At 45.7% G+C, this 20,991-nt stretch overlaps 2 protein-coding genes and 1 long non-coding RNA gene across 4 annotated transcripts; 2 read left to right on the plus strand and 1 right to left on the minus strand.

Moving 5' to 3' along the window:
- The first annotated feature begins 303 nt into the window (after nt 1-303).
- Nucleotides 304-4,507, plus strand: LSM6 (LSM6 homolog, U6 small nuclear RNA and mRNA degradation associated). Of its 2 annotated transcripts, XM_015861167.2 has the most exons (4): nt 304-343; nt 598-710; nt 2,946-3,059; nt 4,270-4,507. In XM_015861167.2, the coding sequence occupies exons 2-4, from the start codon at nt 617-619 to the stop codon at nt 4,302-4,304; spliced, it is 243 nt and encodes an 80-aa protein (XP_015716653.1). In that variant the 5' UTR covers nt 304-343; nt 598-616; the 3' UTR covers nt 4,305-4,507. The 2 variants fall into 2 exon arrangements, with proteins under 2 accessions (XP_015716653.1, XP_015716651.1); XM_015861165.2 differs by lacking the exon at nt 304-343 and having other exon boundaries at nt 346-710.
- On the minus strand, nt 1,992-9,707 carry LOC146761030 (uncharacterized). Its single transcript, XR_014945282.1, has 2 exons — nt 9,577-9,707; nt 1,992-2,490 (listed from the first exon to the last, which is right to left on the minus strand). It is a non-coding gene; the product is annotated as an uncharacterized LOC146761030 (long non-coding RNA).
- Nucleotides 9,708-11,788: 2,081 nt separating this feature from the next.
- Nucleotides 11,789-20,117, plus strand: REELD1 (reeler domain containing 1). The gene is made up of 7 exons (XM_015861088.3): nt 11,789-12,088; nt 13,097-13,319; nt 15,151-15,323; nt 15,438-15,503; nt 16,035-16,329; nt 17,000-17,063; nt 19,208-20,117. The coding sequence occupies exons 1-7, from the start codon at nt 11,869-11,871 to the stop codon at nt 19,775-19,777; spliced, it is 1,611 nt and encodes a 536-aa protein (XP_015716574.2). The 5' UTR covers nt 11,789-11,868; the 3' UTR covers nt 19,778-20,117.
- The last annotated feature ends 874 nt before the right edge of the window (nt 20,118-20,991 follow it).

Here is a 20,991-nt window from a genome sequence, read left to right on the forward strand (position 1 = left end):
AATTAGAAGGATTTTGTTGACTGGCATCAATGAACCAAGTATCCATAGACAGAAACGATAAAAATAGACAGAAACTATAAAGATAAGTTTAAAACGGACACAGATGAGGTTTTGCAGAGGTCAGGCCACAGCTGGGTGCAGAAGCAGAAAGCTGCTCCCCGTCCTTTGGCAGCAGGTGATCCCATCCAGCTCCTCCCTGCAGCGATAGAGGCGGCGCTACTCAGTGCAGCCACAACCCGCCCCGCTTTAGCGAGCGCGCCCGTCCCGCCGTGTCCCTGCCGCCGCGCCGTACCGCCCGCCGCTGATTGGCCGCGAACGCGGGGCCGGGCGCGCGTAGCAGCGGGTGAGTGTGAGCGGCGTTGTGTCTCGGCCCGGCCGCAATGGGGCACCGGGCGGCGGGGTGCGGGCCGGGCTGTGCCTCGGTGCGGGGAGCGGTGCGGAGGGACCTTTAAGCCCATCCACTTCCAGCCCCCTGCTGTAGGCAGGGACGCCTCCCTCTAAACCGGGTTGTTCGCATCCCCATCCAGCCTGGCCTTCAATGCCTGCAGGGTGGGATGTGCTGCTTATCCATATATCGGCTTTCACATCTATTCCCAGCGTACCGACACAAATCAAGATGAGCCTACGGAAGCAAACTCCCAGTGACTTCCTAAAGCAGATCATTGGAAGGCCTGTTGTTGTAAAGTTAAATTCTGGAGTCGATTATCGAGGTAAGATTCCACCTTGTCTGTGCAGTGAGATGTCCTGCTCCCTTTAGGCTGAGCCTCTCCAATAGCTCAGCCTCTACAATTATTTCTTTATCTCAGTCTTCGTTAAGTTTGGATGCTCTTATCATGCCTCTCCCATGAGGAGACAGGTGTTTTATTCTGGGATGATTTAAACGTTATGATCATGCCAGACATCGCTACTTCAGGTAGGTTTAATTCAGTTGGCTCATCTTAGTGCTCGTTTGTCCTTTGACAAGGAATCTTGGTGTTTGGACACCAGCCCAATGTCATACAGGAGTTATTTTCCTTTCTTTGTTTCCCTCCATTCTCCCTAACTCCCTCCTGGTGCTTACATTTGAGAAATGCACACTTCATTTCTCTACAGAAATTCGATCACTTGTATAAACCAAACATCAGGAAACCCAGCATCTCAGGCTTTTGTTGCAGATCTCTTCAGATTCTGCCTGTAGGCTACCCTTCTCATTTTATGTTTGCACCTCCACCCTCCCAGCCACTGTGAGCACAGCAGCTGCCTGGTTCTCACGTTGGTGTGCAGCTGTAAAATGTCTTGGTTCACTGCCAAGCGCTGTACTCATCTAAGAAGTCCTGGCAAAGTGCACGTGTAATCAGTTGTACAGATGGATATGAATGTAAAAACATTGCTGCATACTGATAAAAAACAGGCAAAATATGAGCCAGGGTGGGCAGCAACAGTATGTGATGCTATTAGTATTCTGGGAGTAAATACAAAGAAAAGAAAGACAACAATGAAAGAAATGAAGATGCACCCTGGCCAGTTGAGTGATAGCTTAAAAAAAAACCCCACAGCCCAACTTCAGCTTGGGGCAAACATTTGTTTTCTGTGGCATCTTGAAGCACTCAGGATTACTGGTGTGAAAATGTTGTCACTGACTTGGCTTGGAAGGTTTTGGTGTATTTAAAACACTTTGTGGCCAGACAGAATTTCCCCATTTATGTGGAAACAGGGATGAAAAACACATACAGGAAAATACCAATCCTCAAGCCATTACAAGTTGGCAAGAAAACTTGAATTCCTAATTATTTAATGGAGGATATTACAGTAACGCTTCTGGAAAATGAGAACATACCCTGGAGGAAGATTCTCAGACTGGAGTTCTCCCCCTCCTCAAATACAGCCAATGTACTGCATGTCTTCAGTTTTAATAGCAGGTAAATTAGATTCTTGTCCATTTTGGTAGTTGTATTTTTAATAGTGGTGTCTGTGTGCAAGGAGGAAGTCAGGAAACACACACAAACAAGATGGAGATGAGCAGCTTGTTAGAAGTTGTTTTATGTATGCAATTAGCAAATTGCATTGTGTACGTATTGCATTTTCTGAGCAGTTCTTCACATCCGTTAATCCCCACATTTAGTTCACTATGTAAATGTTCTGTTTGTACATCACTTAAATTTGGCTGAAGATTTCAGTGTCATATGAAAACCCTTTCCCCGTTGAAGATGTAGAATTGATTTACACAGAAATCACGCTGGCAGCCCATGTTATTCTGTCTATAAGAATGAAAATCACAGAATCACAGAATTGTAGGGGTTGGAAGGGACCTGTAGAGATCATCGAGTCCAACCCCCTGCCAAAGCAGGCTCCCTACACCACGTCACACAGGTAGGCGTCCAGGCGGGTCTTGAATATCTCCAGAGAAGGAGACTCCACAAGCTCCGTGGGCAGCCTGTTCCAGTGCTCTGTCACCCTCACCGTAAACAAATTCTTGTGCACATCCGTGCAGAACTTCCTGTGCTCCAGTTTCTGGAAAATAAATCAGAAAAATGTGCGTGGTGTCCTGTATTAGAAGGGTTATTTCTCACATATATCCTTGATGAGCTTTGGTCAAAACTCAGCTTGTAGCCTTGTTCTTAGGCTGCCCAGTTACACTTTATGTCACAGGTTCTTCTCAGGAGTTGGGCATAAAACAAAAGTAAAAAGCAACAACTAAACTTTCAGAATGGAAGATGTTCTCTTTCAAAGTCACGTCTCAGTGAGTTCTCCCCACCCAGTCATGTACAGGACCTGGAGTTCCCTACTCTCAGTTTAGTTCCTTTAATGCTCTCTGGGCTGCTGACTGACTCACCTGACCACATTTGGAAGTTTAGTTTGCTATGAAGATACAATTTTTTTCCTTGTACTGTTCAAATGCAAAGCCGTTTTGTTTAGTTCAGAAATAAGCTAAAGTTGATTCACTTTTAAACTATCACTCTCTTTAGGTGTCCTGGCTTGCCTGGATGGCTATATGAATATAGCTCTGGAACAGACAGAAGAATACGTAAATGGACAGTTAAAGAACAAGTATGGGGATGCATTTATCCGAGGAAATAATGGTAACTCCTCCTTCTTGTGCTGTATGTACTTTTTACAGCGCTTCTTTTCAGTGCCTGTGCTTTTCCTCAGACCTGGATGAGTTCTGTTCATTAGTAAAGGGGGCTGTTTATTATTAAAGATTCTACTAGAGGTTAAGAAAAATTACTTGCACTTCATTATTGAGCCTTGGAACATCCCGGTGCAGTAGGTGGATTGTAGTACACTTTAAGGACAATTAGCATCCTTCCCCAACACAAGAGAAACTTGCTTTAAACCATGGGCTGATGCTGTGCTATCAGCTAGTTAGGCTATAGTAGTGGGACATGCTAGGGAGAAGAATATCTAAGCATGGAAAAGGTTCACAGGTCAGATGTGAGGAGACTTGGAGAGAAGGTAAATGAAGCAGAGTCTGACAAAGTTACTAGGAAAGAGGGAACAGAAAGAAACAAGATCTGAACCCCACGTTATGTGTGTTGTTTTGTTTAGGAAAGAAACAGTCCTTGAATGAGGTCAAATTATTGTTTTTTTATAAGGAGTTTAGCTTGTTACAGTAAGGTTACATTGCAGCCAGACAATCAATTCTAGGAATAAGAATTTGTTAGGAAAGTTAAAAACAAATGGATGAGAGGCAGGAAAATAAAGTATAGGCTAAAGAACTTAAGACATTCCCTGTTTAGGAGCGTGATGTGATTTCATCACTTGGGCATTCAAAATACAGCCTGCACAGTTCCACTCCAAGGCAAAGGTGTTCCTACAAAGTGCATGGGAAGCACCGCATTACATGATGTTCTGGCAGCAGCAGCCAAGTAGGTGAAAGATGTCTGCTGGTTCATAGGTGCTTGTTAGCATTGCAGGAAGTGCTTGGGATTTCCATCTTTTGTTGAAAGATCATAACGTGGCTGTCCAACACCCTTAATTCTGCTGCTTAAAAGATTCTATCATGCTCTCCTTGTTAATGCTGCAGGGTAGCTAGGCTTATTCTCCCTCCGTGCAGTCTGCATCACCTGGAGCGTACCATTTGACTGTGAATTTAATACTGAGTCAAGTTAGTACATAAATCTGATAGCATTTCTTGGAGCCTGGACTTGAAAGTTCTTGACTTTGCTCATGCTGAACGGGATTAATTACACTCATTTTTAAAAGCCACAGAAGTAGTAAGTATTAAATAAACAGGCTTTGCACATTACTTACTGAAACTCTCATAGCTGTTCTGCTTTCTTCTTTTCACAGTATTGTACATAAGCACACAGAAGAGAAGGATGTGAAGATGCCAGAAGGAGGCTCTTCTGTATTTGTGAATCTCTCCAAATGGATGAGACCTATTTCATTTGTAGTTAATGGTTCACAGGTGACATATTTGAGTGCTTATTTTTTAAAAAATAAATGTAAACCAATGTAACCTTTCTGGATATTTTTGTTTGAAAATATTGTTTTGTTCCTCTGAACAGAAATAAAAATGAAGCATGCAGCAGTGTCACAAGACTAATTCAAAGCACCAGCTCATTTGGTTACACTAGCAGTCACGACAGTACTAATCCATAGGTAAGCAAGTGTAGAACTGCAAATTACAAGTCATGGCAAAAGAAGGGTTTAAGTGATGCTGGGAAGGGAGAAGCATTTGGTGACAACGACCTGTTCCTTTCAGAAAACACAGTCAGTTTCAAATGCCAAACTGCGGTTAAGAGTCACTGGGTAAAAAAGTCAGCTGCTGACTGGTAAATTACCCCAAACATCTTGAATTGTGGGATTGAAATCAGGGATGTGACGGTGACACTTCAGCAGTTAGGGGTGGGGACCGAAATGGAAGAAAAGCCCTAAGGGGTAGCACTGCCCCGCTGTGGAAGTCAGTCACCAGTGAAAAGCTCTCAGCTGGTGCCCCAGCACAGCCAGCAGCCGCATCACCTCCTACCTCTGTTCCCCGCCCCTGCTTGCAGTACCTTTGCTTTTACAACTCTACCACACACAAAGGATTTCTTCAGTAAAAAACAACTTTAATATCTAAAGCTACTCTTTAAAACAGACTGGAAGTCTCAAAGCTTTTACAAACGTATCCTCTTCAAACTGCTCACTCCTACTCTCCCATCCACTTATCCCCAACCTAGTACCATCCATATTTGCTCATTTCTAGCCAGAGAAGTGTAATAATATATTGAACTCATAGCATGGGGTATGTGTCAGGGGAAGAGAAATCTCTGGTAGGCAGTGAAGTTGGATCTTGTTTGTTTACATTCTGCTACAACGCTCCCAGTTAATCAAAGACCAGCGAGTAAACCCAGCTCAGTTTTAGATGGATACTTGCATCAATTTATAAAATAGCTTCTCATTTTATTTGCAGTCAGCCAAGAACTAAACCGTGGATGTTCGGGTTGTCTGATGTTATTGCACATAACGTACTGATCTTTCACAACATTTTCTTGTTCCTCAAGACAAGGATAAAGTTTAGGGTACTGCGCCTTGTGGTAAGGTTTTTGTTTTTAATGAGTTTTCTGAAGCCCTGCTTTATTCTTTGAGCCATCAATATTACATTTGTGAATAAGGGAAAAAAAGTTCTTCTGGCTGTGGATGGACAAACAAGACAACAACTTCTTCCCAAGTACCAGCAGCTCCAGTGCAAGTAGAGAACAGTAACATTTCGGTTTTCTATGGGAGACAGTGTGGATTGCTTTTTTTTTTTTTTTTTTTTTTTTTTCCTTGTGAATAAAGATTAGGGAATAATTCCAAATTATTTTGCAATTAACAGTTAACCTTTCAACATGAAACACTTCAGAAGTCACTACAGAACACACAAATAGAGATGTTACTTTATAATATCCTTCAGTAATTTATCATTCTTTGACAAGGGCTTGAAAAAGGTCCAGAATGCAAGTACAAATCCACTTGCTGTTTTGTAAGGGACTCTTTCAAAAAGAAAGCTGTGCCTCCAAGTAGAGTGTGCAGCTTCTCATTTATTTTGTCATTTATATACAGCTGGCAGGTTTCTGTGTTCTTCCAGTCAGGGACTTCTTTGTTTTTAATTCTAAGGTTTATTTTTCATTTCTCTTCCTCCTCCACCTACCCAGCTATAACAACAAATTCAACATAGCCTTTGCTTCATTCTCGAGCGTTTGCATCTCTAACTTTATAACTGCATTTCTATTTCTACAAGGCTGGTTATGGAACAACATCCAGTTGTGATCTGCTAATTTAAGAGGCAGAGCATGGTCTAATCACATATTAAACACGAACTTAGATAATATTGTTTAGTTTAAAATGCTGAGATTTTTGTTAATGTATTCCAGATCACGAGGTCACTATTTGCTATGCGAGGTAGGTAAGACAATTTGCATTAAAGAAGAGCTGTTGCAATCTGTATTCAAGTTTCAAAAGTAACTAAAATTATATGTTTAATTCCCACAACCATTGACCTCCACATACATTTTGCAAGACTTTTGCCCTTAATGCAGTCTTCAGCCCATATGTTGAAGTCAACTCAACATTTAAGCCTTACTTTCACAGGCATTCCAATGTTTGGATGTTGTTTGAGTTGGACACAACATCCATTTACTTATTTAGAACCTGTTTTAACTTACTGTGTTGCATATGACAACATACCAGTTAGAAATAAATCAGACACCGGATAGTCTGCTTTCAGAGCAGTATATTGAATGCTGTTCAAAGTCTAATGTACTCCATCCCATCACCAATGTGTATGAACATCAAAGTGTGTATTTCACTAACTCTTGATGCTTAGAAATCACTCAACCAAATTTATAGGATCCTTATCCCATGGGGAGAATGGCTACTGACGGCAGCATCATACATTTTTCACTCTCTTACAGTGTAAACGTATCTTCACACAAACACAGTATCAGATGCTAACGCTTATGTCCTTCATTTACTTATTTTACCGTGTCCTAATGCTCTCTGCCCAGTAGCTGTGAAAAGCTTTTACCTGTAAATCAAGCTCATCTAGGTCAGGACTGAAAGCGAAGTTTATAAATGCTGGTCCATAACAGCAACCACTTTTTTAGAAGAATGCATCCACAATTAAACAATTAAAAGTTAACAAACAAATAAATTGAATTTCCAAGGACACTGGTTTGTGTATGTACATAGTGTCTTAATGCAATGAGATCACTTAAAGAAACTATGGCCATCCAGTCACCGCCCCTTTCCACGCTCTCAGCTCACAGGAAGAGCAGAAACTCCAAAACGCCTCATAGGAATCCAACTCAAAAAGCAATACTACATCACATCTCCTTACACAGAATCCTGACCAGATGTAGCAAGGCCTCATGCTCTATGGGAGCAAAAGAAAGCACGACTGGAAGAAGGAGCCACACGCTCACCACCAATGATGGAACAGCCAGAGACAAGGCCACTACTAAGGTCTGTGGTATCCTGCAGTGCCCCCATATGAAGCGAGCAGGGGATGCTTGGAGAGAATTCTTTTAAAGGTGTGTGGGCTGGGTGTGACACAGTTGCAATTTTCCTTCTGACTTTTGATTCAAAGGAAATCAATGCAAAAGCATTCTCAACAAAATTTATTTGAGCTATGACCATCTTTTTCACATCACCTCAGTGCCACCCAGAATTGTTCTGGGCACCACTTGCCTTTTACCTCACAAAGGTCATGCCCAGTTCTAAGAGGGGGATTACACCATGCTGCTGTAGGTTCCAGCTGCATTGTTCACAGGAGTCAAGAATGTGTGGAAGTGTTTGCAAAGTGACGCCTTAGAGCATTTGACAGATGGCACCGACGCCTGAGCTTTAATATGCCAACCCATGCCTGCAGCCAGCTCCAGCTCATTGTCATTTTTGAAAGCAAACAAACTGTAGAAGCAGTGGTTGTGAGTCTAAGGTTCCTTTGCCAACCTTCTCCAAGGCAGAGAAGGGGCACAGCAGCCAGCTTTCCCTCAGAGGTACCAATCTCACCTGAGGGGCTGCTGCACAAATAGGGTTCAGTGGTGCTAAGCAGGTGCCTGGGGTGCAGCTCTCAAGGACAGCAGAGGCTGCTTGCTGTGGGATCACCAGAGCTGGCTCTGTCTAACAGGAGCCCATGGGCAGCTCCTACTGCCTGCATCACCTGCCTGGCCTTGCTCTCACCAAGTAGCATGGCAAGGTGGCTTCATAAGAACAGCATCCAAGAGCAGAGATGTTTTCTCATAAAGAAATCACACAATAGTTCAAGTGGCCAAAAGGGAGAGCTTCTCTCCTCAGGCAGAGTCAGATTTGCTTTGTGCAGCAGAATGTGGGAGAAATCCATCCAGGCTCTAATGCTATCTGAACTTCTTGTACCCAGCACCTGAAGGGAAGTGCAATTTACTCACTATCTGTATCCCTGTTTTTTTTCTGTCTTACTAAAGCAGCTACCCATTTGTTGTCAGGCCTTTCTTAGTGGGAGCCAGAAAGAATCATGAATCACCCTTCTCCTCATCCCCAGCTGCAGCCCTCAAGTAGTTAAAAAATAAAGTGTTGGGGCAAGGGTAAGCAGAACGTGTAAGACAGTGAGGCACAGGAGGCCGTGCTTTATTTTGTATGCATCTGTACATACTAGTTCATTCCCAACAACATTTGAACCCACTACCAAGCCTCACTAAGTTTGATAGAGGAATAGCAAAAACAGCTGCCTAGGTAGAAGCAGGAGGTCTTGCTGGTACTTCTACTGACCCTCCTTCCAACTACGTGTCAGAGAAGTATCCCCTTTTCCCCCGTCTCCCCAAACACAGAGCCACAGATGTGCACATGTCAACCCTGCTAGTTTGTAAGCAGTGTTCTTCATTCTACCCAATGGAGTATTTTTCTCTTCTAGAAATCTGCGACAGAAATGTCGCTGTGAAAACAATGATCAAGGAGTAAATTGCCTTACATCCCCTTCTCCATGTCAGCTTCCTAACAACAAAGAAATTTACGACAGGAAAAAGCCCAAACTCTCTCCAGTGACAGCAGTGCCACTTGTCTGTGTGTGAGCCCCATCATGAGAGAGATGTGCAGAGCATGGCTGAGCAGAAACGACTCCAGGTCACAGCTCTGGCCAGAAAAGACTGAGGCAATGCTGTCCTGTTGGGTGATGCAACCAAAGGCTACGGGGAGGACTGTATTTCTTACTGGGGGCATACGCCTGTCACTTGGCTTTAGAACTTACAGCTGGGGACTGCGGGTAGGCGCTCATGTTTTGGTGATGACTGTGATGGGATTTTTCCGTCTCTAAGCAGAAGGCAATGCTGACGTTTGGTTTGACTGCCACTTTGAAGCCCTCAAGCTCTCTGCTTGAGTGCAGACAGCAAGGATGAACTCAGTGTAAGGCTGTATTTCAGCCTCACTGAACTAAGTCCTGAATAAGTCCTGTCTAGGCTGTGCAATTCTCTGGCTTGCTACTGAGCTGAGCAGGGCTACCTGCAGGCAACACCCTGCAGCTCCATGGTGCTTCTGAAAGCCACATAAGCCCTGGGGCTTGCTGGAGGTGCATAGTGAAATGCATGCCTAAGGCACAGCAGCAGCTGAAGAAGGCTGTGTGATGCTTCAACAGCACACTATAACTCAAAGATGCACATTTACCTGCAATGCTGCTTTCGAGTCTTGTTGCTCCACGTCAGAATGGCTGCAATGCATTTGATGGGTTTAGATGTTTTCCTTTGGATTGGCAGAGGTCTGGATCTGGAATTATAGGCAAGGAGTTGTTTAAGTAGAGAATATGTAAGTGAGGAACATCCAAAAGAATCTAGCTCATTTCAAGAAAGGATTAGGTACTAAAATAAAATTACTTAAATATACTCTTTATACAAACATGTAAAGTATGGGCAATTGCAAACTGAAATAGAAGCAGGGCAGTCTTGCAGTGTCCTACAGAGGCCATAGCACCAGCAAGAACTTCTTCCACTTCCAGACATGTCTGTCAGCAGAGAAGGACTTGAGGGCACCAAGTCTTCCACCATCACCCCTCCCATCCATAAGTGATGGAGCTGGGTGCATTCCCTGCCACAAGGCCTAGCTTCAGCCCTGAAGCAGCTCCACCTCCAGCAAGAGCCCTGCCCCACTGGCCTGATGCTGATGGCCAGGGCTGGCCAAGGGTCTAGGCTGCCACAACAGCCTGAAGGGACATGGGCCAGGTCCAGTGCCACAGCCAGGCCCTAGCTCAGGCAGGGACCAGTGGTGTCCAAGGACCTGGTGAGGGATGCTGATACAGCTGGAACTGCTTTGCCAGCACCTGCTGTGTAACCTCCTGAAGTACAGCAAAGCCCATTACAGGCAAGGTGACAATGGGCATTACCAATTTATATGGCCATGCCAATTTTGTGCTGGGAAGTAGATGTGTTGTTTATGCAAACCTGTGCATGACACAAGCAAACCAAAGCCCATTTTCAGGCTTTTTGGCTCAGGTGGATAAGCACCTGTCTGAAGGGTGACCTGAGGCTGAGGGGATTGCACCTGTCCAAGCCAGCTTCCCGTCCCATTGTGCCTCTGCAGGGGCCCAGCACAGCCCATGCACATCCCAGGGTTTTCTGCTACCCTTCCCTTCCCCCCACTCCTTTGCTTTTTGCTTTGTTTTCAATTGCCAAAGCTTGGAGATTAAAAACTGAAGAAAAAGAAAACACAAAAAATGAGGTTACTGGGATGTGAAGATGAAAACTAATGTGATTACGGCTGGATTTGGGCACTGCTGGCACGTTCCCGTAGTCAGCGGGTGCAAGCAGTAACAGCTGCTGCGCTTCCCATTAGAGGAGAAAGTGAAGACCTTCCCTGACGGGATGCATTGCTGGCAGGCTGGGGACGCGGCGGCAGCAGGCAGGAGGTAAGTGCGTGGGGCCAGCGCTGACATGGGCCCAAACCCGCACCCACTTCCAGATGTGGGTGGCTTCAGCCCCAGGGGTGACTCTCTCACTGCCTGTGAGTGTGTGGGGAAGGGTGTGGGAGGCAGCGTGAGCAGGATGGGAAGGGGGAAACTGTAGCCTGGGAAGCTCAGGAGGAGCAGAGCTGCTGCTCAGAGGTACTTGTGTGAGCTGCCACTAGAAACCTCATCCAGCAAAGATTTGGATGTCTGCAGCTGGCTGTAAGAGCAGGAGGGCATCTCACCACCAGAGCACACAGCTGATGGGAGTGCGACGGTGCCCTGCTGCAGAAAGTTGAACTGCATCCTTCTGGCTTCAGGCTGGGCACAAGCTGTTTTGTGCGAGGGGTTTCAATCAGCTGGCAAGTTTGAAAGTGATGTAAATGGGGGCGTATGCTGGACCTCCTCGGGCTCTGATTCTTTTTCATGTCTTTACATTGACTGAATGTAACAAAGTTTAAGCCAGGAAAAGCTGCATGTTGAAAAGGTTAGGAAGAGCTGCATTAAAAGCAGGACAGTACGCAATAAACATGGTGCACTTACGCTTCATCCTCATTTGCAAAAGGGCCTGGGAAACTGGAATAAGAAAATACCTTGTCTAATCTGGAGACGTGTGTTTTGCCAGCAACCCAGTCTGGGTGATAACCAACAGCACAGAGCACTAAGCATAGAACTTGTGGAGTTCAGCAAGGGTAGAGGGAGCTGAGCTGAGTCATTAACAACCCACACAGAGCCTTATCCTCCTGCTAAATATGACCCAAATGTCTGCAGCAAGGTCTCTCCCAGCCATTCACCCTATGGATGACTTCACTAGAAACGTGTCTTCTGGCAGGGTCTTCTCCTTCCCAGCACCAGCAATTTTCTTCCAAATGTGGAATTCTGTGGATTCCCAAAGAGGATCCACACGCCACAGGGATCATTTGTTCCTCTTCATTTAGAAGCTGTGGGAAAGGCCGCTCAGCTAACTGGAAGGTGACAGACACCGCTCCGGAGTGGGTGCACCGGCCACATCCCCGCGTGGCATGGAGGAGAGGCATAAGGCCCACCTGGCAGTGGCTGCCTGTGTGTGCACCATGCTCTGCCTAGTCTCCTGCACATCTGCCTTCTCGCACGGCGCCAGCCCCTCTGCTTGTGCTGATATGATGCCCAGGCACCTGCGGGCTCATCTGCACAGCCCCACCAACAACTACGTTACTATCCACACCAACGTGTCCTTCTATGCCCCAGGAGACAAAGTCCCAGGTGAGGACAGCTGCTGGTTCTGTCTTAGCCCAGTACCACAGAAAGCCTTAAAACAGTTATTAGTCTTCACTAGTGGCAGGTTTGCAGACAGTCTTTCAAATTACATTCATTTGTGACTTGAAACCCAGCGTTCTGAGCGGAGCAGCTTTCTGCTCCGTGCTCCTGACTCAGAGGAGCAATTATTTAGGAAACATTTATGAATCTGAAAACTCCACGCTATCTAATTGTGAGTGATGACATTAATCTTAGAGAGGGATGGGAAGAGGGACACCATCCTCACGGCACAGCTCTGGGTGCATTATGCCATATCTCATCACTAGAAAATGAATGTACTTACAGAGAGATCCTGTCTGCAGTGCTTTGCCTAAAGCTTTCTCAGGTGGTGCCTGGCCCCAGATCCCCACTGTGCTGCACATCACAGACAGCTGGTAGGTTTGGGTGCTTTGGGTGGGATTTATCTCAGCTGCCTCGCACCGTACAGACCCCAACACACAATGGCACATGAGAGGAGCCTGTGGAGGGTGAGCCACCCCTCTGCCTCTCATCCTGTAAGGGATGGACTCAGGGCATGAGGGTTGATTGCCCAGGCTGCAGGCAGAGCTGAGAGGCACCATTCTCCAGCCCATTCAATTTCCCTTTCCATCCCCGTCCAAATAACTCTCCTTCAAGGGCAGCATGCAATTTTCTGCATATGTGCAGTGTGGTACCCAAATCTCTCCTTAAAGGTGGCTGCATACGGCCTAACGCAACGTGGTTAGCATTATAATCCAGGGGGAAGAACACTGAAGCCAACTGCCTGTGCAGTTTCATACTACAAAGCTGTAGTCTGGCACCCTGTATCCAGCACATCCAACACAGATTGTAAGGGCAAAGGTTGTAGGATGCTGTGGGGTTTTTTTTGACAAGGTTTTCTTTTGATTTCACAGGTGCTGATGGAGATTCCATCACAAAAAAATCACCTGAGAACTACAGCACAAATCCCTGTGTGTGCCATGTTTTGTCTTGCAGTGACAGTGAGGAGCAGCCGGGATTTCATGGGCTTTTTGCTTCAAGCTCGCAAAACGTCTAATGATGAAACTGCTGGCACATTTGTCTTCATTCCTCCTGGCTCCAAGCTGCTGTCTTGCTTTGAAGATGGTGATACTGTCACCCACTCGGACAAGTCCCTGAAGAGAAACCTGTCCTTTGTATGGAAAGCGCCAGACCAACCCATTGGAGACATCAAATTTTTGTAAGAACACATCAGTCCCTGACCGGTGTTGGTGTCCTTGCTGTTTCAGTCTTTCCCATCTTTCAGCTTTCACAAGCTTGGCTGCATTTTTCCACTGTACTTTTCTAGCACAGTGGTTTGATGTCTCTTGAATTCTATAGAGCTAAGCACTTATGAAATCCTGCAACAGCGTCCCAGCTGGTAAATAAATCCCCATTTGTATCTGCTGGGTACTGCTTTCTTTTACTTACATGGTCACTGTTTACTCAGAATAAATGTGCTGGCATCTCCCAACCTAAGCAGTTAGGAAACAGAAACGTTAAAGCTTAAGGAGAGAACTGTGCTCTGCCTGCTCTTCTAAATAACACACCCTGTAGGACTTCCCCGCCTACAGGACAATGCCAGATGTCATTGCTGTGTTGAATCTCTGTTTTTAGTTTACTGTTTGTTTGTTTTATTCATGTTCAATGTAAACAGAGTTACTCCCAGGAGGATTAAGTGGGGAGCGCTGGGTCAAAACCTTACATCGCTGTTTTGCACCAAAGTCCAATTTTGGTTCTGAACTGGAATAAAAATAAAATAAATAATAAAATCTAACTGGCTGCCTTAGAGGGAGCACAGGGACTTTTTCATTTTGGAATAGACTAAATTGTTTTAACTTCACAAAATTGCTTAGAAGCTCCTTGGCCAGATCCCTGGCTGCATCCCAAAACACAGGCCTCCTGGTGAGTGCTGTGGCTTGCACATCTCATCGTGATTCAACATCAAGTAATTGAAACAAAAAATATTTCTGCTCAGCATTTCCATTTTGCCCACTGTTTCAGATTGGGAAGCATTGTTAAAAACACTTGAAAAGCAAACAGATAAAAGCAGCCCAAGCGCTGCCATGCCTGTTCCTAGACACCCGCTCTGACTCCCCCTGCACCCTGCAGCTGCTGCCCTCCAAGGCAGCCCCACAGCCTTCTCTCCCCAAGGCCATGCCATGCCTCCAGCCACATCTCCAGAAGAAACTCCAATTGCTCCCTCCTCCCTGCTCTCTCCCCATCTCCCACTTCTGCTGCTGCTTCTGCTCTCAGATCCACCCCCCTCCCACTCCCAATTACTTATAAATCAGTAAACTTTGGGCAGATTTAAAGCAGAAAGCAAACGGCACGTGCTGTAGAGGTGATCCCCAGCTGCATTGTAATTCCATGTTTCATAACTTGTGTTACAACATCTAAGAAAGCTTCTTGTTCCATTTAAAAGTGTCTCCCAAGAACCATTCAGCACAGGAAAAGCAAGGTCGTTCCTGCTTTATCTCATCTTCTCAGGCGTCTGAGCAATCTGAGCTGAAATCCTCCCCCAGCATGAAGCTTCCCCACGCTCTGGGGACGTGGCTAAAGGCTGGCACCTGATGAAAAGCAGAGTGTGAGGCAGGTGCAAATATTGAAGGGCTGAGAAGTGCCTGTGGCTTTTTCTACCTATTACGCCATTTGTACAAGTTACACTGACCTGTTTTAATTAGTAAATACCTCTGTTGTCTCCCTGCCTACGGAGGATTATACACAGAGCTATTCAAAAAGTTTTCCAAATGTACTTCTACCAACACAGCAAATATAAAAGCTTTTTTTTTACTTCTTTTCAGTTCCCACACATTTTTGACTGACTGTAATTATGAGTGATCCTTCACTCGCTATCTTTCATATGGGAGCCAGTACCTTTTATTGGTAATATAAGATGTGTGACGAGCTAATCCTTTAAAATATTTTCATGCTGCCTTTAGATTAAAGCACTCCTTCTGATTAGCCGAGCATTCTGATCTTTTATTAATAACACCGAGAGAGTAAATTCCTGCATAATTATCTCTCAACAGCATCTCTGTAGTCCAGTCATACTTTGTTTACTGGGCAAGGATCGAATCGACCACCGTGGCTCAGCGAGGGCACAGTGACACATCTGCTGGAGGCAGCAGGAAGGCCGGCCCTGCAGCACCTGCACCCACGCAGGAACCTGCCAGCCCCCACATGGCTGGCACAGCAAGCAAAGGTACGTGGTTTGTTGCTGACAGTTTCCAGCAGGCTGTTTTTACAGCTTATTCCTTGCAATCATTGAAGACAGAAGAGATAAACAAGCTAAAGAGGCCCATTTAACTTTTTTCAGCTGCTGGTGAGATCAGTGATGGCCGTGAAGAACTCCCTGAAGAGAAGGCACAAATGGGCATCCTAGGTAACAGTCCCAAGGACGGTACCAACAGGATCAACACTGTTGCCAGATCCCATGATTTGAATGAAAACCCTAAAACACTGCTGAAAAATCCCTAAATGTATTTCACCTGAAGTCCTAGGTCCTAAAGAAAAGCAAGTGCAGTTAGCAAAGCTGCCCACATACTGGAATACATTTGTCTCTGAATGTGATCACTACCCTTCAGGCATGTAGTTATTTGTATTAACGCAGCCTCTGGTTGGTAAAAAGCTCTAAGAATTTACTTACATTTCAATCAGATCTGTTTCTCAGCCTTTTTGGCATAGCATCAAGGCTGCTGAGCTTTAATTATTTTACTTGAATGCCTGTTAGTCAGCAGGCTTTGCTTCTTTACTGCCTGTCTGGGTTCCTATTTAAAACCAAGTGCCTTAAAAATAAAATCAGTGCTGTGATCCTGACTAGTAAATGCTAGCACCAAGTGCGACTGAAAAGAAACAAAGCAAATAAAGTTGACTTCTGCTCTTCTCTTGCTTTTTTCTGTCTATGTCTCGCTAGGCACTGGCTCTTCCATTGCCAACCCCAGCTCCCTTGAGTACACCAGCCCAGCTTTGGTCAGCCTAGCCGGCATCACACCAACACCAGTGCTGGGGTCAGGCACTGGTGTCCACTCAGATATGCAGCCCACTGCTGAGCCAACACAGCTGTCCCAGACTTTGTGGAGTGGAGGGAGCAGCCCCAGGAGTAGCTCAGGGCTGGAGCCATCGCTTGCCTTCCAAGAGCCAGGCATGGCCGATGCTCTGCAAAGCTTCCTCTTCCAGGACTATGCCTCCAGGCAGAGCCTCCCCGACAGGTACTGCACCATGTGATAGCCGGGCAGTGGGAACAGCTGCTTCTCCAGCAGCCCTGGGGAAGGAAATCAATACTGGTTTCACTGTGGGTAAATGAGGGTGTTGGTAAGGTGTGTGTGGCTGTAGGGGCAGCTGGGAGGATGCCTGCTTGCTGAGTTTTCGAAAAATAATCCTTTAGAGATTGCTTGTGACAGACGGTGGCAGTGAGGCAGTCACAGCGCAGGCCTTGTGCTGAGCAGCCCAGCAGAGCTGCCCTGCCAGGTGCCTGAAAAATGGGATCAGCGCTATTGACCAGAATTGATTGCTGCAATATTTTTCTAAAAGTGCTGCAAATATCCAAAGAAATGGTGAAGTTAACAGAGCTATTTCTCCACCTGCAGGGAAAAGGAAGAAAGGCTTTAAAGCAATTATGTAATGTTGCCTTGAGGAGGCCTGCTCAGATGTCTGAAAGGCCACACGACCTTTAATGCAATGTATTACACCGTGGGTGTAAAGGATGGGGCAATGACTCAATGATCAGACGTTCTGCAACACGTGGCCTACATCGTCTGTGTTGACTGTGCACCACGAGGCTGCTCTTCACAAGTTGTGCACACTGTAGAGCTGAAGGGCTCTACTTCTGTGCTCTGAAGTGGCAGGTATCACATATTAACTCCATATTTTCTGTTTCAGAGCACAAAGTACGGCCAGCATTACCAACCCACACCCGTGTGTGACATGCAAAGAAGAAGGGCAGGTAAGCACTGAGGATGAGGCAGATTCATTTTGTTTTCTCCAAAGACAGAAACTGCTAGAAGCTGGTGAGAGTTCTTTGAGAAGATGAGCATAAAACCTCTCTGTGCTTCACAACACAGAGAAGCATGTACATGCCTCACGAGTGACCAAAACTACTTCGAAGTTGTTGAGATCTTTGTTGTTGTTGTTGTTTTAACCTTAACTGGGAATTGCTTTCTCTCTCTTCCGTTTTCTTCTTTCCTGATGTCTGGGTTGCTAAGAGTTCCACTACAAAACCACCCCAAAGTGATTTTTTCTGTATGCAGCTATGACAGCTTCATGCTGTCCAAAATGACTCCATTTCCCCATCAGTAGGTGGGATCCCTCTCTGCCCAAAGCTCCTTGAAGTCGTCACCTCCTTGAGGTGTCGCTGAAGGCCTGCTCTGTATATAAAACATAAACCTATAGAGCTTCTATGGCACTTTCCTATTTCTCCGAGCACTGAAATGCCTACAAAGAAAACAATCTCCTTTGTGTGCTCACACAAGCACGCATGAGGAAGAGAGGTGAAAACAAAAGAGGAAGGGCCCATTCAACAGGTAATGAGACAGATATTTAGAAAGGACGCAGAACAAATTAAGGACAGACATGTAATGTGAGCATCTGGCATAGCAGTAGGGAGAAGGGAGGAAATGGCTGAAGATGGGAACTAATGGAAAGGAAGACTGATTGTGCAAGGCAAGACTGACCAGAAGAGCATAATGAAATAAAAATACTGAAAAATTATGCAAGAAAGGACAGAAGCAGTACAAAGATGGGAGAAAATATGTGAGACAGAGCAAGCACTTTTTCCACAGCAAAGCCCCAAACCCTGCAATATATCCATATGTGGTGTTACACTGAGGTCTAGTGAGCCACGCACAAGCAATATTAACTTTGTCGGTCAGCTACAGTTTGCAGTTCAGCTACTGAGGTTTTTTTACCTACTACCTATATTTTACCAGCATCTTTCCTTGGAAATTGTCTCTGCAAAGGATGCTCTGTGACTCCCCCTTACTTTTGTTCACAGCTTGCCAGGGTTCCCATCTCAGCTTTGTGGTCCTGTCACACTGCCTTCCCAGCAAGCTTTCAGATTCACTAGTGAAGGCAGAGGGTGAGATTTTCTCTGGTGTAATTAACGGATGTGTGAAAGAGCCTGCTGGGCTGGACAGCAGCCAGCTGCTAAGGGTCAGATCCAAATCTCAGGGAAGCCAAAGAAAAGACTCCAGTACATTTCTCAGGATTTGGATTGGGCCTCAGGTGCACAGTGGGAATAGAAACATTCTGTGGGGGCCTCCTAAATTGTAAGATTGTTTCACAGTTAGTCTTGGATGGTATCTGTAGAAAAACCTGGACTGCAGACCTGGCGGTCATTTTGTGACTGATAAAATAAGGTGCCTGGCACCAAGCAGAGCCCCTAGAAAAGCACAGGAGCAAGAAAGAACAGTAATGTGAGCTATCACGTGTGGCTAAGCAACACTGAGAGGCAGCAGATTTCAAACAGGCTGTGCAGACTGAGAAGAGAAGACGGACTTTGGGGAGAAACTGTGGGTTTTATGTGACTGGCCCCAAAATGCTGAAGCCTAAATGGCCTTCTTGGTCCTTCAGTTCCACAGTTTGACTCACGGCCTTTGAAGGGCTATGCTGAATTTCAGTGGACCCAGCGTGAACTTAAACACAAATCATGGCTGGGAGGATACATCCATCCTTGCAGAATGATGCTGGCATCACTAAAAGCAGGAACTGTTCATTAAGTGATTCTTCTGTTATAACAATGACCGTGCAAAATACCGCAGCAACAGTGGGAGCTGCAGACTTGTGCAAAGCAGTGAGTGACCCTCCTCTCTGCCTGTGACCTTCCTCTCTGCTCCTTCACACGCTCCACCTTGCCCCATGGCACTGCTTCATCTCCCCTGACAATTGTGACACAGAGAGCAGTGCCAAATCCAGCTTATATCCAAAATGCTACTGAGTAACCAGAGGATGAAATAGGTTATTCTAAGGCTGAGGGACACTTCAATCAGAAACACAGAGCTGAATGATAGGGAAGACAGTAGTGGATGAGAGTCTAATCAACCTCCTTTCTGTTCCCTCACTGGAATTCTTGCCGTGTTTTTGCTTTCAAAGGCAAGTACTGAGAACGGGGCCACCCCGGAAACCTCCCTGACAGCAGCAGCTTCTTGGTCCGCCCTACACATACACTCTCATCTCAGCAAAGCCGCTGTGACAACAGCCTGGTTTAGCAATGAGGACACAGTCAGCAATTTGTCATTGGCCTGGAGGCAAATGGCAGAAAGCAAACCACCCCGGCAGCCACAGGAGGAGGAGGTCAGTGAGGAGGTGGGTGGGCACACGCTGCCGTGGGTGACCAGAGCAGGTCCCAAACCTGCTGTCCCAGGGAAGGGGGACGACTCTCGCAGAGGGACACGTCTGATAGCAGCCCAACTTGGCATCCTCCTGGTCTGCACGGTGGTGCTGGGGCTGGCTGCAGCAGCTGGCCTGCGCTATATCTGTGCCAGGTACTGCCACAAGAGGACAGAAGTGTCCTTCAGTGAGCCAGGCAACAACGTCATCGCCATCAAAGACAACGGGGAGATGATGCACTTCCGCAAGATCCGGGAGAACAGCTTCGTGCTGGTTCAAGCTGAGTACAACTGGATCAGCCCGTCAAGCAGTGGGAAAAGGAGAATAATGTAAACACCGGCAGTACTCACAGTAGTGCCATGTAGATGAGCCAGCCGCCCCTGCAGGTGAAGACAGCTGAGATATATGTAATACCAACTCTAGAAGGCAGTAGTGTCCTTGCTGTCTATGGGCAGACATATAGGTGTACAAACATGATGCAGCTAACTCAGCTAGATGTGTTAGTCAAAGTATCTGGGCTACTGCTGCTAAGAGAATAAAAGTAACTACTGTTCTGTGTGTTACACGTAGAGCAATTAATATTGTATATCTGCTCATTAACTGTCATTGCAACCATTACTCTTCCTCTGCTGCCTTAAGGCTGAAGCAGAAGAAAATAAAAACTGAAATTCTTGCTCTGCACTGTACTGTTGTCTCCTATTTAATCTCAGCAAAACCTTCCAGTGTTACATTTCCTTTTCCTTTCCAGGAACTAGAAACCCTTGGTTTGAACCACCGTTTTCATTTAGAAGCACACAGGTTCAGGTCTGTGCACTTGCTGTGTTTCAGATGACAAAATACTTGCCAGTAAATTTAAAGTTTCAACGGGAAAATAAAATGCAGCAACTCACCAGTACAGAGCATTGATCCACTGAATGCTGAATTGATCTAAGGGAAAGAAACACAAGGTGGGAGAAACCAGATTTTGGGGGAGAAACATGCCTCCTCATCAGGTGCAAATGGAATAAAACCTTTCCCATCCATTTACACCTGATGAAGAAGCTTGTTTAAGCCTGACAGCCAGCATTTACTTTGAATTTTACTCAGTCAAGTCAGTTATGAGTCAATCCAGTTAACACCCAGCTAACACACACTGAGAAATACCCTTCCCAGGTCACTCTGGAGGTCCCCAGCAAAGACTGCCTGATAAAATAACAGCACCCTTGTACTCCAAGTTTGTGCAATCCCTGCTCCGACTGCACGCTTTTCAGCAGGAGGTCACAAAAACAGCCTTTGGAAAACATGAAGACCCTGGGTGCATTCCAAGAAGGGAAGGTGGTGAAAGTAAAGGCAACAGCTTGTTTTACTAGGAGGTCTATAGGTTTCTAAGCACAAGTTCAGACATATACAATGGAATTCCCCTCTTACATCCTTTCCAGAAAGAAAGAACGTTTCCCTAACTCAGTGCAGCTTCCAGTTGACTCAAGTACACCGCATTTAATTCATTGTTAATGCAGCCCCAAAATTCCTAATTAACTGAGAAAATAGGTCAACAAACTCTTAAATAT

The sequence above is a fragment of the Coturnix japonica genome, chromosome 4 (assembly GCF_054131305.1).
Source record: "Coturnix japonica strain WE chromosome 4, WE-NBRP24, whole genome shotgun sequence".
Lineage (NCBI taxonomy): Eukaryota > Metazoa > Chordata > Aves > Galliformes > Phasianidae > Coturnix > Coturnix japonica.